The 13,948-nt window shown below is 58.8% G+C and overlaps 1 protein-coding gene across 1 annotated transcript; it reads left to right on the top strand.

Annotated features, from left to right (window-relative positions):
* Window positions 1-3,723: 3,723 nt before the first annotated feature.
* On the top strand, window positions 3,724-6,894 carry FEZF2 (FEZ family zinc finger 2). Its single transcript, XM_042799629.1, has 5 exons — window positions 3,724-4,125; window positions 4,490-5,343; window positions 5,470-5,604; window positions 5,731-5,863; window positions 6,311-6,894. Exons 2-5 carry the CDS (start codon window positions 4,546-4,548, stop codon window positions 6,574-6,576), a joined length of 1,332 nt encoding a protein of 443 aa, XP_042655563.1. The 5' UTR covers window positions 3,724-4,125; window positions 4,490-4,545; the 3' UTR covers window positions 6,577-6,894.
* Window positions 6,895-13,948: the final 7,054 nt, after the last annotated feature.

Below are 13,948 nucleotides of genomic sequence, written 5' to 3'. Positions count from 1 at the left end.
AGGGCCCTGCAGGATGAGAGGGACTGCCCGTGGGGGCCAAGGCATTGGTACTGCTCCGGGTAAGGGGAAGCAGTCAACCCCCTCTTCATCCCAGCCCCAAACTTTGCTCTCCTGATTTCCCCATTCATTGTTTGCCGGTTTGTCCAAAAAGTGCCTGTCTTGGACCACTACAAACCCAACTCCAGCCAAACACCTTGGGGCCATTCTCTGGGCAGCGCTCTGAGGCTGCAATTGCTGCCTTGCACCGAGCTGGACCCAAACCCAGGGCAGTGGGGCCAGGACCCCCACAGCCCCGGTCCCCTCCCAGCCTGGCCCTGGGCTCGTCGGCCGCACCTTGTGCCAGCCACAAAGCTGCAAAGCCACATCAAAAGCTGCCCCCCCCAACTCACAAAGGCAGCCCCGTCTTAATTGCCTGGTCTGGTGGCTTGCCTGGTCGTCCATCAACTTCTGCTATTAAAATAAACAAACAAACAAAAAAAGGCATTTAAAAAAATACATATAAAAAGCAAAGCAGCCTAGAAATCAAAGCCACCATTTCAGAGAGATCGAAGCATAATGATAATAACTTTCGGCAGCTTCCACTGTGGAGTTTAAGCAGCTGCCAAGTTAAATAACTAAGAGGATCCCAAGTTATCTTCCAGTGGACCATAAATGCTCAGCGCCGACTACCCGGGCAGGGGCGGCCCGCGGGGAGCCGTGTCGGGCCTGCGGGGCCCTGCGCTCCCCGCCCGGCCGGGACCCACCCGGGACGCCCCCGCGGGAGCCCCTCGCCGAGTGGGTCTGGTTGTTGGGGGGCGAAAGGGAAACCCCCGCTGGTTTTCGATGTCAGCGGCCGGGGAGCGATCGGGGCCGGGGCTGCCGGGCGCGTACGGGACAGAGCGCGGAGAAGCGCGGTAGCTGAGCCCCGGCGGGTTCCGCGCCCGCGGCCGCGCCGTCCCGGCCGGGCGAGCAGCGCGGTCGTGTTTTTTTGGGGGGGGGGGGGGAAATTGGGGTGCAGCGGCGCAAAAATAACCGTGAGAGCGATCGCGTCCGCGTTGCGAGAGGCTTTGCGGCGTGCGCCTGCCGAGGGGGAAAAAAAAAAAAAAAAACTAAAAAAAAATCCGCAAACCGTTTCTCCCCTCCAAACGTCGGGGGGCGAAGGATTAAAACCCCACGGGAGAACAGCAGAAAGCGGCGCCGAGCCGGGACCCCGCAGCCCGCCCGACGTGCAGCCCCTCCTGCCCCCCCAAAGCCGGGCTGGGCCGCCTCGACCCTCCCCCCTAAACCCGACCGCCCCGTCCAGGGCTCCCGGCGCAGAGAGGGGGTGAAGGCGCGGCGGTGGGGCCGGGACAGCCGTCTCAAAGTCACTCGTTTGTAACGCGCTTGCCGGAACAGCAGAAGTCGAATCGACAGAGACAGCCCCCAGCTGTGCCTAAACCTGCGATTTCAATTAAAATACTGAGCTCCCATGCCCGCGTTTTAGCTGGGATCCCAAAGCACCGATGCACAAGGTGTGCGGTATCTCGGGCCCGCACCGGCCGGGAGGCACCGGCTCGGCACGGCCCGGGCTGGGAGCTGGTACCCGGTACCCGGCCTCGGGCTCTGGGGGGGCTTCTCCGGGCGGCGGGCAGGAGGCGGCCCCGGGGCTGCCCCCCAGGCTCCCCGCCGCCGGGAGCCCGAGGCCCGCGGGACCCGCTGCCCCGAGCAGGGCGGTGGGTGCGGAGCGGCAGCCGTCCCCTCAGCCGGGGAGGGATGGAGAGGGGGAGGGATGGAGAAAGGATAAAGGGAGGGAGAGCCCCGGCTCACAAACCGCCCCGGCAAGGACGAGGGCGGCGCGGGGAAGCTGGCAGCGAGCTCCCGGCCCCGGCTCCGCAGCCCTCTTTTATCCTGCCCGAAATCATCTCGTTTACAGAAAATATTTGTTTGCACTATTAGTTGGTACTGGAGTTAATTACTCAACGTGTGAGCGGGGAGTAATATGGATAAAAGCAGCCCCAGTGTTTATTGTGTGGGTGAGCTGTTGAGCGGTGCTTGAATAAACTGCAATTAGGGTTAGATAGAGATTAATTAACATGTGAGTGGCAAGGTGTAAAATAGTTCCCAACCCTCCACTCAGTATAATCTGCAGGCGAGGAAAAGAAGTTTGTGGAGGCTAATTAAATACTTTGCTAAAGCCGGCGAGACCCGGGAGCGAGCGGAGCCCAGCCGCCGCCTGCCCGCTGCCCGGCTCAGCTCAGCTCGGCTCGGCTCAGCTCGGCTCCCCGGGGCTCAGTCGGGCTCTCCCGCAGCCTGTGCCGGTGCGTGGGGATTTCCCCAGTCCCGTCCCACCCTCTCCCCCCCAAAAGCGGGACGCTTTCCTCCCTCCCTTGCCCGCTGACCCATCACACCCAGGCGGGGAGGATGGAGCTGGCAGGGCTGGGGGGACGCCAACACCTGATGCTCCAGGCGGAGAGACACCCCCACACCCTCCCAGCCCCCCCCCGAGGCAGGGCGCTCCCCTCCGCCCGCCGGGAGCCCGGGGCGGTCGCCACTTTCAAAGTTTGTTTCTGGAGCGTGTTGTGGTTCGCAGGTGAAAAAGCCTGTCTGCAAACACCCGCCAGCGAGCTGCCCCGGCGGGGAGAGGAGGCGCGGCTTTGTCAGCACCGCACAAAACCCCCGAATTCTTCCAAACTTTCTGAGGCGTGCTAAGGAGGCTGGAAAAAAAAAAAAAATATATATATATATATATATGTATAGGGGCCTTTTCATTGCCTGCTTTACCTCTGGCCAGGCTCAATCTAAACCCTTCTCTCTCCCCCCCCCCCCCCCTCCCCCGGATAATCCTCCCCTTTATTTTAGAAACACACAAAACCAGGTTCCACGCAGCGCTATAGTGGCTACAAGTGAAAGAGAATTGAGCGCCCTGAATCGCTGGGGGAAAATTGGTTCAGCTGAATAGCTCCGGCGAGGGCCGGGGCGGCTAATCAGGGCCAGGGGAGGTGCTGGGGTTGCAGCCGGGCCCCCCAAAACAGGTGGACACGGGACTCTCTCAATTACCGCGTCCTCGCATCTGAGGTTTCTGTAATCCTCCCCTCCCGCATCAAGTCGTTTTTATTAGAGAGAGAAAGGGAAGAAACCCCAGCATCCAGGCGCTATAATGTAGCATCGCCTAATTTTTTTTTTTTTTTGGAGGGGGGGTACCGGGGGGGGGGAGGGGGGCGGGCGCCACTAGGGCTGGAAGGGCAAGGGGGAACCACCCGGCTGCCCCCCGGGGAAGAGGGAACCTTTCGGGGGTGACAATTTACAAAGCTCCCGTTCGCAGCGTACGGGTCCTTTTTTTAGTTTTTTTTTTTTTTTTTTTTTTTTTTAAAGCAGCGAAAGCCCAGCCCTGGACTCGACTCCCTCCTCGTTTATTTAAGGCTAATCACCAGCTACCCTGAGAGGGGAGAGGGGTGGAATTAAACTTAGTTTAATTAACATTAATACACTGTCCTAATTAATGGGTTGGCTATTAATTTATACATGCTGGGGAGGCTCGCAGATAAGTGACAATTTATTAATTATCTTCCAGCTCGGTTGCAACGGAGCTGATTGCAGATGGGTTGCCAAAATAACTCGAGCATGGTTGCGTGGTAGTTGCTTTAGGAAAAAAAAAAAAAAAAATTCATTCTCCCCCTTCTTAAAAAAAAAAAAAAAAAAGAAGAAGAAAAAAAATCCTCACGCTCACTCGGAGTGGCTCTTCTAACCCCAGCAAGAACTGGAGCACTCTTTTCCACCCAACTTGTGAATCGCACTTGCCTTCTAATTTGCCACATGCAAAACGATTCCTCTGCTTTGCAAGTTGCTTTTTAAGAAGGGAGAGAGAGAGGAAAAAACCCAGCTCGCACACGAGCGATTTGTGCGTCTTAAACTGGAAGGAAATTGTGCGTGGAGAGGGGGGGGCTCCTCTTCCTCTCTGCCCCAACCCACCGCGCTCCAAGCCCGGCGCCTCGGCTCGGGGAAGATCCATGGTGGCATCCCCATGTCATTCTGCTCGAAGTGACTTCATGTGATGTCAGCTTTAAATGTACGAGACCGTGATCTGACGCTCAGGAAGATGTTTGCTATCAAAATGTGACTGTGGCCACACTGCGCTGCTTGGATGAGTCTCGCCGGCGCTGGGCAAAGGTAAGTGGTCCCAAGGCGAGCCCCGCCGCCCCTCACCGTGCCCCCCGCCCCCGCCTTGCCCGGACCGCGGCCATCGGTGGGGCTGGGTTGGGTGGCATTGGGCTGGGGAAGGTTTTTCTTTTTTCTTTCCTCTCTTTTTTTTTTTTTTTTTTTTTTTTTTTTTTTAAATACTAACAAGGTCTAGCTTGCATGTTACTTTAGCGTGTTCCGCTTAATGAGCAGTAATCTGGTACCCTACGTGCCATTGTTCTTGGATATGTTCATTTGAATGTAAATAGGGAGGGGGTGCCGGTGGGGGGGTGGGGTGGGGGGAGAACAAGGTGCTTATTAAATTGATTTGTCTCCTGGCTTTTCTGGAATGCAGAGCCGAGAGCGGGAGCGAGTCGCTGCTCACACCAAGTTCCCGCACGGCGGAGCGACATGGCGAGCTCGGGGTCGCTGGAGACGGTCATGCCTTCCTCCTGCCCCCGGCACGACGGCAGGGCCGCCGCCGCTAACCCCTCCAAGACCCTGGCCTTCTCCATCGAGCGGATCATGGCCAAGACGTCGGAGCCCAAGCCAGCCTTCGAGCAGAGGCACGGCGGGCCGGGGCCGGAGCCGGAGCCGGGCAAGAAGCCGCTGAGCCTGTGCTCGCCCCTGCCCTGCGTGATCCCCATCCCGCCGCTGGGCTACGAGGTGCCCTCCAAGACTCTCCTCAACTACTCGGAGCTGTGGAAGAGCAGCCTGCGGGGCGGCGCGGGGCTCTGCAAAGCCAACTGCGGCGTCTGCTGCAAGGCAGAGCTCGCCCTGGGCCAGCCCAGCGGCCGGCTCATCAAGCCGCAGGTCATCCACCAAGCCGGGGCCGTGCCGGCCGCCCCCCGCTCCCTCTACTACTTCAACTACCTGGACGCCGCGTACCACCCGGCCGACATCCTGCACGGACAGCTCTTCCCCGCCGGCCTGCTGGGCGCCCCGCCGCCGGGGGGGCTCTCGGCCCACCAGAAGCTTTTCCTGCTGGAGAACGCCAAGCTGGCGGGGTTGGCGGCCGAGAAGCTGCCGCCGCCGCCGCCCTTCGCCCACAAGGAACGGCTGCCGGGACACCTGGACCAGGTGATGAAGGAGGCGGCGGCGGCGGAGCGCGGCGGCCCCCCCAAGGGCCACGCCAAGCTGGGGGGCGGCGGCGGCGGCGGGGCGGCGGAGGGCAAGCCCAAAAACTTTACCTGCGAGGTCTGCGGCAAGGTAAGGGGGGAGCCGGCGTGGGGTGGAGGGGGGGGGAAGCTTGGAAGGCGGGGTGGGGGGGTGGGGGGGGGATGCGGCCGGCGACCCCGCCGTGCCTGACCCGGCCTTCCCGGCGCTTCCCCGCAGGTCTTCAACGCGCACTACAACCTCACCCGCCACATGCCGGTGCACACGGGGGCCAGGCCGTTCGTGTGTAAGGTCTGCGGGAAGGGCTTCCGTCAGGCCAGCACCCTGTGCCGGCACAAAATCATCCACACGCAGGTAGGTGGGGGGCAACCGGGGTGCGGGAGGCGGCGGCCCCCCCCCCCTCCCCCGCTCTCCCCGCAGCCGCCCCCCCCCCCCCCCCCCCCCCCCCTTCCTTGACGGGCTTCTCGCCTCCCGGTGCAGGAGAAACCCCACAAGTGCAACCAGTGCGGGAAGGCGTTCAACAGGAGCTCCACGCTCAACACCCACATCCGCATCCACGCCGGCTACAAGCCCTTCGTCTGCGAGTTCTGCGGCAAGGGCTTCCACCAGAAAGGTGAGCCGGGCCGGGCCGGGGGCCCCCGCGGGGCCCTCGCCCATCATTAGCGGGGATTAAACGCGGCGAGCCCAGCCCGGCTGGGGGAAAAGAGAGGCGAGGGCAGAGCCGCCGCCGCCGCTCCCAATTACTTTCCCTCTAAGCCGGGCCGCATCGCCGGGCACCGCTGACGGTTCTCCCTAAATGCTTTTTAAATGAGAGGTGCCGGGCCTTGGTCCTAATCCAGAGCCCTCCATTTGCCGCGGGTCACCGGGCTGACCCTGCCTCTCATTTGTGCCGTGCCAGTTGCGCGCTGCACCGCGCTGACGCGGAGCGAGTTTGACAAGTCGGACGGGGGTGCGGGGGGAAACCCTTCCTAACGCCCCCCCCCGCCCCGTTTTACCTGTGCGCCGTGCGGCCCCGGCACCATCGGGTAACCCCCTTTTCCACCTTTTTCCTTTCTCGCAGGCAACTACAAGAACCACAAGCTGACCCACAGCGGAGAGAAGCAGTACAAGTGCACCATTTGCAACAAAGCCTTCCACCAGATCTATAACTTGACTTTCCACATGCACACCCACAACGACAAGAAGCCCTTTACGTGCGTCACTTGCGGGAAAGGATTTTGCAGAAACTTTGATTTAAAGAAGCACGTCCGAAAGTTGCACGACAGCGTCTCCAGTGCTGCGCCGCCGCCGCCGCCGCGGGACCCTGGGCGCAGCGGGCAGAGCTAAGGGCCCGGCCCCCCGCCCCATTCGGACCTGCTCCACCAGGCCAGCACTATTTATCCAAACCAGCCTTTGCTTCTCTTGTCTTTTCCCCAGCGAGCTCAGCCGCCGGTAGCAAGCGATCCCGAGCCGCAGTTGTATATAAGAGGAATCTTATTTAACGGCGCGTTGCGCCGCCGGAGCGGGCCAGGAGGGGCCGGGCTGGCCGCCCCCCGCCAGGACAGCGCTCTTTATACGTGTCTGTAAATCTCCATTTTAAATGTACGCTCGAATAAGTGAGGAATATATATATATATCTATATATATCTATCATGGGACAATAAACCGGCCCTTCGCAGGTGTCTCATTTCCCACCTCGGCCCCCGTCCGAGCGGGGCCCGGGCAGAACGGCGCCAGCCCCCGTGTAAACGCGGCTTGCGGGAGCTCCGGGAGCCGGGCCCTGCCGCTCCAGAGCCCGGCGCGGGCCCCGGAGGAAACAAATCGAGGGCGGGAGGGAACCGGGCGGCTTCGGAGGGAAAAAAGGGGGCAGCGCCGGTGCGGGACCCCCGGCAGCGCGGAGGGCGGCTCGGAGTTTCCCAGCGCCGCTTTCCGGGGTCGGTTCATTACGGCGTGTTTAAGCCGCTCCTGAATGACTATCTTTCCCTGCATGCAGATGAAATGATCTCACGCTTGCTTTCCGAGTAATGACCCAAATTAAGAGAGAAAACACAGACCCTTCAAACCGCATTACATTAATCTAATCACTCCCAGCAGGCCTCAGAAACTCTTTTTGATCAGAATATGGATAATCAAGCACTTGGATTACACTAAATATTCCCTTCTCATCTCCTCCCCTCCCTCACTTTTAATATGCAAGTGTCTATTCCGGCCACGTCGTTAGGAACAATATTATTCTAGCGGAGAAAGGAGATTGAGCCGGCCGTGCGTGTGCGTGCTGCTCGGGCCGGGCTTGCCAATGAAGAGGGGAACGAGCGAGGCACCCAAATGCCTGGGGACGGCGTAATGGGGAGTTCACCTTTCTCCGCTTAATTGAGTGGTTAAATGGTGGGAGGCGAGGACGAGCACAGCTCGCCGCCGAGCGCAGGAACGGGAGGCGACCCCTCGCTCCGGCTTTCTGGATTCATTACTCGGCTGCGCTGCTCCGCGCTCCCCGGGGAGCGGGCTGTGGCCCGGGGGGCTGCGAGCCCCCTGCTCCCGCTGGAGGGACGGGGGCGATCTTAGAGGTTCTCGGAATTTGCAGTTTTAAGTGCCAGAAGTAGCGTTTGGATGGTTTGGGTCGGGTGAGGAGCGGGAAAGGATACCCAGTGAACCTGGTAGCAGGGGGAAAGATCGTGCAAGATTGTGCTAAAAGATTTGGGGAGAGTTTCGGGTTAAAAGGAAATTAAAAAAAAAAAAAAAAAAAAAAAAAGGGGGAGAGGGGGAGGAAAGAAAAAGGCAACCCCCCGTCGCCGTAAGTCACCGCTCTGGGAAACCTTGGGTGGGGGACGGACCGTCCCCCACGCGAAGGGGCTGTACAACCCCTTCAAAGCGCCAGCCGAGCCCGGCTCCCCCGCCGCCGCGACAGACGGGGCGGGCCAAGCCCACGGGTGGGGGGCAGCGGGAAGAGACCCCACCTCTCCGTGAGGACGCTGTGCTGGGGGGGGAGGAGGGGGAGGCCACGGCCGGAGGAGGGGATCGGGGCGCGGAGACGAGCGGCGTGTCCACCGCGGCGGCTGGGCGTGCGCAGCCCGCGGAGCGGCTGCGGAGCCGGTGCCGCTGCCAGGGCCGGGGGAAGCGGCGCTTCCTCCGCACCTCGGGCGCTGGGAAGCGGGTCTGGGCTGCCAGCCGGGTGCCGAAAGCGGGAGCCAGGCGCGGCTGCGGGCCCCGCAGACAGCGCGCAGGCTGCTTCCCCAGCCCTCCTGATGGGCGAGAGCGGCGCGAAACCTGCTCCCGGGAAGGGAACTGGGGAAGCGCGTTCTTCTCGCATTTTTATAAAAAGAGACGTTGTTTACAGAGCCGTCTGTGAGGGGGGGAGCGGCATCCTCGTCACGGCTAAGGGCATCCTCGGGGCACCCTGAAGGGCCGCGCCGGCCGCCGTTGCGTGGGTTTGGTCACCCCGTCCCTCCCGGGGGGGAGGCGGGCAGCCCACCCCGGGCCGGGTGTCGTTCCGGCTTCCCCCGGACGCCCTGGGAAGGGGCCACCGCAACGCTCTCGCCACCGGCCATCCCCGTCCCCCCCTCCCCGGGATCTCACCCGGATCCCGGCACACACAAGCCGCAGATCGCGGGGGAGGGGCGGCTCTGTCAGACACACACACGCCAGAGACTCCAATTATCTTCTCCCTCACAAGATGTTTCTGCTGTCCACGACTGCTCACACTTCGGCACTCTTGCCAGCAAGCCTCAATAATAACACAAAAAAAAAAAAAAAAAAAACCGCACAAAAACCCCTCTCCCGGCGCCGCAGCCGCGCACACAACAGATTGAGCGGTGCCGCTGCCTCGGGGGGAGGGTTAGAGGTGCCTCCGAGACATGCCAGAGCCACCGGGCTTCCCTCCTCGGCCCGGCCCGGCCCGGTGCCTCCCCGGGACCGGGCAGCACCCGGGTGCGTCCCGCCGGGCACCGGGAAGCGAACAACCTAAAGGCAGCGGCGTTGCCCTTTTCCCTGCACTCCGCTCTCCAAACGTCTGAGCAACCAGTTTGCTGCTAGAAACATGTTAATTGCCAACGGAGCTCATTAAGGCATGCACATGCAAAACACAGCGAGGGAGATTAAATGGACAAAAGCGCAATAATGAACTGTCAACAATCGGACCCATCTACACGACCAGGAGCACTCAAGAATGAGGCATTTAGAGGCAACAAAGGATTGTCTGGGACAGGAAGAAAGGACGACCTAGACTTTTGTTTAGTCAACACAATTGATTACAAATGAGAGATTAACAGGATAGCTTCAGAGTTTTTTTGAAGGAGGCAGAAGAGAAAAGTCCAATTAAGTGCACCGAATGTTAACTACATTGATTTCCACGGCCAGCCCTAGAGAAATTCTCATTAAACCATCCCTGGCGATCCCTTTTGGAAAGTAATTTGTCTCCCTGATGGAGCAGAGAAAGGGAGCCGTGTAAAGAGAAAGAAGCGCTAGTTCTTGGCACAATGAGCTTAGGAGACACACTGGAAAGAGCCAAAGGGGGAGTTAATGAGCATCTGACAAGCCGCTTGGACCCGGGCCTGGAGAGCAGCGATGAAAAGATGGAATTGGCCAACAACTATTCTTTATATCAAACATAAAAAGGCCAATCTGAAACAGGGCTGCTCAAAGCTGGTGGGGAAGAAAAGAAAGGCCCCCACTGGGGGGTGGAGTGGAGGGCTCAACTGCCCCATTGGGACGGGGGGAGGAAAAAAAAGAAAAAAAAAAAAATCACTGGCATGTCCCTCTCCCGAGCGAGCGGAGCTGCCGAATCTCGGCACCACCCCCGGGCCGGGCACAGCCAGCGCAGGGGAACCGCGGCCACCCCAGCCCGGAGGGGTTTGCCCGGCCCCACACCGCCCCCCGCGACAGGGGACCCCACGCCAGCCGCGCTGGGTACAGTTAAGAGGTTACCCCGCAGAGGTAGCCCACCGGCCAGTCCCAGTGGCCTGGCTCCCCTCGGGAAGCAGCACCGCCCCCAAACCCGCCTTTCCCCCTCCCCGGGCTTGCATTCGCCCACCTGCCCCGGGCTGCGCCCCCCCCGGGGGTCCGGGCACTGCGGAGCGCAGCGCACGGCAACGCGCCTCCTCTGCCCTCGTGTAGACACGGCTCGCTTGGAGGCTCTTAAATCAGATTAGAGCTCGTTAATAACAATTTTGGCTTAAGTCTGTATTGACTTAGGTTTAGGAATGGCTTAGCACTTTCGCTTAAGTCAACACTACGGCTAAATTGACACATGCCTTTCCCAACCCGCCGGGCCCGCGCGGATGCCCAGGTGCCCGCAGAACTTGTCCTTCTCCCGCTTTAAGCCGTTTTACGGAACTATTTGCGTTCTTTTTAAGCAAGCTCGCTGGGCCTCGAGCGTGTCAGCCCGCCCCCGCGTGTCGCCCACGAGGGGTCCCCCCCCACCAAAGGGCTTCGCAGGCCCCGCCACCTCCCAGGGCTGGGGCGAGGACACCGCCGTCCTTCGGGCTCTCCCTCTTTTCACAGCCCAGCCCCTGTGGCCCTTCCCCAGCCCCCGACGGCGCCCACGCTCACTCCCTAACGCCTCTTTCCTTCCTCGCCTCTCTCCTCAGGCCCCCTCTACCCCTTCAGATCCGGATCCGGGACACTCCCCCCCTGCCCACCCCCCAGGAGAGCCAGGGGCTGCTCGGTGACAGGGTCACCCCACGCCCTTCCTCTCCCGAGGACTCCTGCGGGCAGACCTCACACCACGGCCAGCTTCACCCCAAACTATTCGCCTTCCTCCGCCCCCCGCTTGCTGCCGCCATCCCCAGCACCTCCCGAGCCCTGCCGCAGATCCTGCCCCCCCCGTAGGCAGAGCGCTGTGCTGAGCAGCACCCGACACCATCACCGCGGGTCCTTGGTACATACACACACGAAGAGGAGGAAAAACTCTTACCGGCTCACCTCTATAAGGCGACCCTTCCCCACCTTTTACCCTCACTCCTGGTCCGCGCTAATCGCGCCTGGGCCAGAGTCCCGCACTCGCGTTATTTGCATTTATCTCTTGCAATTGCTTAATTGGTTGAATCACGGAAACGGGAGCCCAACACGTGCCCTCGACTTAAAAAAAAAAAAAAGAAAAAAGAAAAAAGGGTGGGGCATTTGGAGCCTTGTGCTCTCCGTTTCGGGGCAGGGAACCTGCCCCGCCGGGTGCTGGGGCCGCGGCCGGGCTGGGCTCAGCCCGCCCGGGGCCCCGAGAGCCGCGGCCCCCGCTCCCGAAGCACGAACAGCCTCTCGGTGCGGGTGCTGAAAGTCACCGGTGCTCTTAAAACCCGTAAAAAAAAAAAAAAAAAAAAAAAAAATCGGCTTTAAAGTGACTCTAGTAAGAGCCGGTTTAGTCACGGGCAAGCCTTGCTGTCCCCAGTGGGGATAGGGACAAAATGCTGTCAGACACGGAGCGCAGAAAAAGGGTCTGCTCCCACAGTCCGGAGTTTATAAGCCCGAAACAACACACAACTTGACTTTTCATACAAATATTTGCATCTTTGCAGGCTTCTGCGTTTGCAGAAGACGCAAGCCGGTGAGTAACGCTACAAGAGATCCGGTCCGAAGCGCTTCCAGCCGATGGGGCAGGGGCTGGGCATCCCTCGCCCAGCCTTTCGGAGCACCCCCGCGCCCCCTCCTCCCCGGCCCACGGGCGATACAAACCAAGGGGCCATCGCCGTGGGTCGGAGAGCGCTGCCCCGGCAGCCCCAGCCCACCGCGCCGCCCCGGCCGCCGGGAGCGAAACCCGCGCCCAAACGCAACGGGGATGGGTGCTTTGGACCGCTTGGAAGACCGAGGCCGCATAAACCAAATAATATTTCCCCAAATCGGCGCCACTGCCTCGCTGCAACGGGCATGACTGTCCTTTGAAGGGCTCGGGCTTCTAAATCGCGCAGAGACCTCCTGCAATCGCGTTCCCAAAGTCCCGCTAACTGTCTGATACTCCTTCCACTGTCTTCCTCACTGCTGACAGTTGCCAAGATATTTCACAGAAATAGAAGCTTTCTGATTTATAATCAGCCTCTTCCTTCTGATTCATTATGTTAATGAATTGAGATATTACCAACATTGGATTATCGCATTATTGAATGAATCCAGCAAAAGAAAGCTGATTATAGAGGAAAAAGCCAACTGTATCCGGAAACTTAATAAAAAGAAACGTCCGAGGAATAGTGTAAAGCGGCTGCGGTTGTTTAAGCTCACTCTAAACACCGCTCACAGATGTCGGGGGGATGCGATAGTTTCCTTCACATATACAAACCTTTCCCCTATGGATGCACGGCTACGTTTTCCACTGTTAACAGTTGTTATTACGAGCGTTTCCACGGACTCGGAGCCGCTGCCCAGAGCTTCCCCGGGCACCTCCGCGCCGCGCCACACCCCCACACCCCCACCCCCCCCGTGCTTCTCCTCCACCTCCCCAGCGCCCCGAAACAGCTTGTCCTCCCACTCCGACCTTCCCCGCGCCCGGAGCCCCCCCCCATTCCCCCCCGGGAAACGACGATAAATGCTCTTTCCCCCCTTCCCCCCTGCTCCCCGCCGCCTGGCCGGGGCTTTGCTCGGCTCGGAGCAAGCCCAGCCCTCGGGCGGGCTCCCCCCAGCCCCGGCCGAGCGCGCAGGTTAGATCGCGCCTAACAAAGCCGCAGGCATGTGGGTCGCTTCAGCAAATTCTCCTCCGGAAGCTTTTATTGAGCAACAGTTAGAGCACCGGGAATGAAGCTATTGGAAACACTGACAAACTAAATGGGTAAGGAAATGCAAGCCTGGAAACCAAAAATACGTTTCCCAACACCGCTGTGAGGCAGGTACTAATTTACTGCGGCTTCAAGCTATGTAATTAGTCAAGGAGACTGTAATTTACTTAAAGGACGGCAAAATTTTCCTTTTATTAATTTGCAATATATTTGTAAAATAATCTTACGGCAGCTGGCTCAGCTTGAATCTGTTTCAAAAGTGTGATGTAAATACCGTCTCACACTATTTTGTTGCCTATTAGGGTTTTCTGGTAGGTGATACGACGGAGAGTAAGGAGAAAGAACACCACACATTTATTTTTAAGATCATCATCACTAGTGATAAAACTTATGGAAGAAGTGAGCATACTTCCTATCTGTATGCGTTAAAAACAAACGTGTGCAAAATAACTCAAATGCAAAAGATACAACTGGAAGATGACATACACAGCGGGTACAATTTAGCGCATTTTCAAGAGCTGTTTCAGCTGTGTTTAAAAGGAGTAGCAAATTCCCAAATTAAATCACCCTATTTATGGCAAAGACAAAGAGCTTCACGCAGCAGGAGGATGCGCTAAAGAACCCGTTTTGTTTGTTTGTTTGTTTGTTTTTTCTTTCTTTTCCTCCCCCCCCCCCCACCTGATTCCTTTGCAAATGTTTAAGTATCTCTATCCAGATCTTGCTAGTAATCACATATCTGAAGTAATTTAGCTCACAGTCATTGTGAAACAACAGAAAGAGTGCAAATAATCGATCTGGAATTTATTACATTTGGATTTTTCAGCAGTAAACTTCTCAGATTCTTATCTTTACTCAGCAGATTAATATTTCAGATCAGTGTCAGAGAAAAACTGAGGAAAATAAACAGCACACCTAACCAAAGTATTTATCACTGGCGTCCTCACTGTCCGCACACGTGGCTACAGCAGGTGCCAATTCACATCCAACTCCTACGTGCAGTGTAACGCTCACATCCAAGAGGCAGTGAC

The sequence above is a fragment of the Tyto alba genome, unplaced genomic scaffold (assembly GCF_018691265.1).
Source record: "Tyto alba isolate M040663 unplaced genomic scaffold, T.alba_DEE_v4.0 Super-Scaffold_3, whole genome shotgun sequence".
NCBI classification, from domain to species: Eukaryota; Metazoa; Chordata; class Aves; order Strigiformes; family Tytonidae; genus Tyto; species Tyto alba.
Note: the sequence above shows the minus strand (reverse complement) of the source record. Positions and strands in the feature narration are given on the sequence as shown.